Raw genomic sequence first — 1,798 nt, 5'->3', positions numbered from 1 at the left:
TCTTTAAAATTCAAATACATTATTTTCTATGAGTGTAGGCACACCGGCAGCGCCGTTCGGCGTCTGTCCGCGGCGCCCAGCTACGTCGTGTTGTACTTGTAAGAATTGTTCTAGACCAGCAGTTCTCAGTCCTCGCGTACCCCCACTTGAGCCGTTTGCTGTAGTTCTTGAAAATGGATTTTTAAAAAACTAAATATCTCCCTTTGGAGTGGACTTTGAAATTTGTAACTTTCTAGATCTTTTTTATGCCCAAACATACACACTACACACTGACTAAAATTAAAAAAGTGAAAAAGCATAATAGGACCCCTTTAATTATTTTTAGACTTTATAATATATAATATAAAAAACTAATATTTTCAATAAATATTTTCAAAAAACGTGAACATGTGAATTCTTTTAGTTATCTAAACATCCCCATGTAGTAGAATTTGCACACTACTGTAAATGTCTGAGTTTTGTTGCCATTCTGTGCCCATCATCTGCTATTTCCACCACTTAATCAAGACACTCTTCTTTAAAACACAATGACATTTTATTTCACATGTCATTACATTAGCGTTGGCTCTCGTGTTGAGCTATTTCTTCCGCAAACATTGCAGTATTCGATTTCTAGAGCGACTCATTAGACGCACATCATTCTCTTTCTATAAAACCTGTAAACCGCATTCACCGGTTCTAACTCTATAGCAACACCAACTCTATAGTGGTTTGTCCGAGCATTGCAATTATTTCGCACTTAACTAGACTTCAATCACATGGCTTTCCCAACTTATTTTTGTGTCTGTCCTGTGCGCAGCATGTAATTTCTTCTGCGTGGTCGCGACAAATGAAGTGCGCGGCTGTGCACGCGCACAGCTTAGAGGGAACATTGCCCTTAATCCACCCCATACCTAAACTTAACAACTACCTTACTAACTATTAATACTGAATATGTGTTCCCTATTCTAAAGTGTTACCAAGAATATTAACTGATATTCAGCATATAAACCCATGTAGGCACATTGAACAGACTACAACTTTTATTGCTCCGATGCAAAGTTAGACCACCCTTTCTTTATTTTAAAGTTATATATCATATGTTTCATATGATACTGCACATCTGTTAAATGTGTAAAAATCAAAAATATGGTGTATTACTGTGTAGCATAGAGTAAACATAAGCACAGGCTCGACATTTACATTTACTATTTGTTCTAACAAACGCAGATAAGTTAACAATAAATTTGCTTCTGTCCGTGAATATGAATTATTTTAACTACATTGTTTTTCTTTGATTTTAAATGTAACCCATTGGCAAGGCAAAGCTGACTGCCATTTCCGAAAATGCGCTTTAAAGTGTTCGCTTCATAACTTGTAGTTAATTTGTGATTATTGTTGTGATTATTTCTATTCAAAATCTTGCTTGCAATGAACTTTCATGTGAAAATTCATGTTTGGTGTGAAAGTCCCTTAAATCTTTATCTGTGTTCCTAAATACCTCAGTATGTTCAGCTGACAGTTTGAACTTGTCAGTCCAGCAGACAGCAGCTTCACTCCTGAATCCAGCAAGTCATTGTTACTCAGGTCCAGCTCTCTCAGATGGGCTTTTGATGATTGTAGAGTTGAAGACAAACTTTCACAGCACTGACCAGTGAGATTACAGCTGACCAATCTAAACAGAAAAAAATGAGGAAGCAATTAACTTCTGTCACAACAACGTTTACAATATAACAACTTTACAATTTAACATTTACAATAATCTTTAAAATATTTTATATATATATATATATATATATATATATTACACATGGAAAAG

The 1,798-nt window shown here is 35.2% G+C and overlaps 1 protein-coding gene across 1 annotated transcript in view; it reads right to left on the bottom strand.

Annotated features, from left to right (window-relative positions):
* Nucleotides 1-1,798, bottom strand: part of LOC107721979 (NACHT, LRR and PYD domains-containing protein 3-like) — a 23,029-nt gene that overhangs the window by 8,130 nt on the left and 13,101 nt on the right. Inside the window, exon 7 of the mRNA XM_016530211.1 lies at nt 1,481-1,654. Within this exon, the coding sequence (XP_016385697.1) occupies nt 1,481-1,654 (174 nt within the window). The remainder of the gene's footprint in view (nt 1-1,480; nt 1,655-1,798) is intronic.

The sequence above is a fragment of the Sinocyclocheilus rhinocerous genome, unplaced genomic scaffold (assembly GCF_001515625.1).
Source record: "Sinocyclocheilus rhinocerous isolate Xijiao unplaced genomic scaffold, SAMN03320098_v1.1 scaffold2892, whole genome shotgun sequence".
Classification (NCBI taxonomy): domain Eukaryota; kingdom Metazoa; phylum Chordata; class Actinopteri; order Cypriniformes; family Cyprinidae; genus Sinocyclocheilus; species Sinocyclocheilus rhinocerous.
Note: the sequence above shows the minus strand (reverse complement) of the source record. Positions and strands in the feature narration are given on the sequence as shown.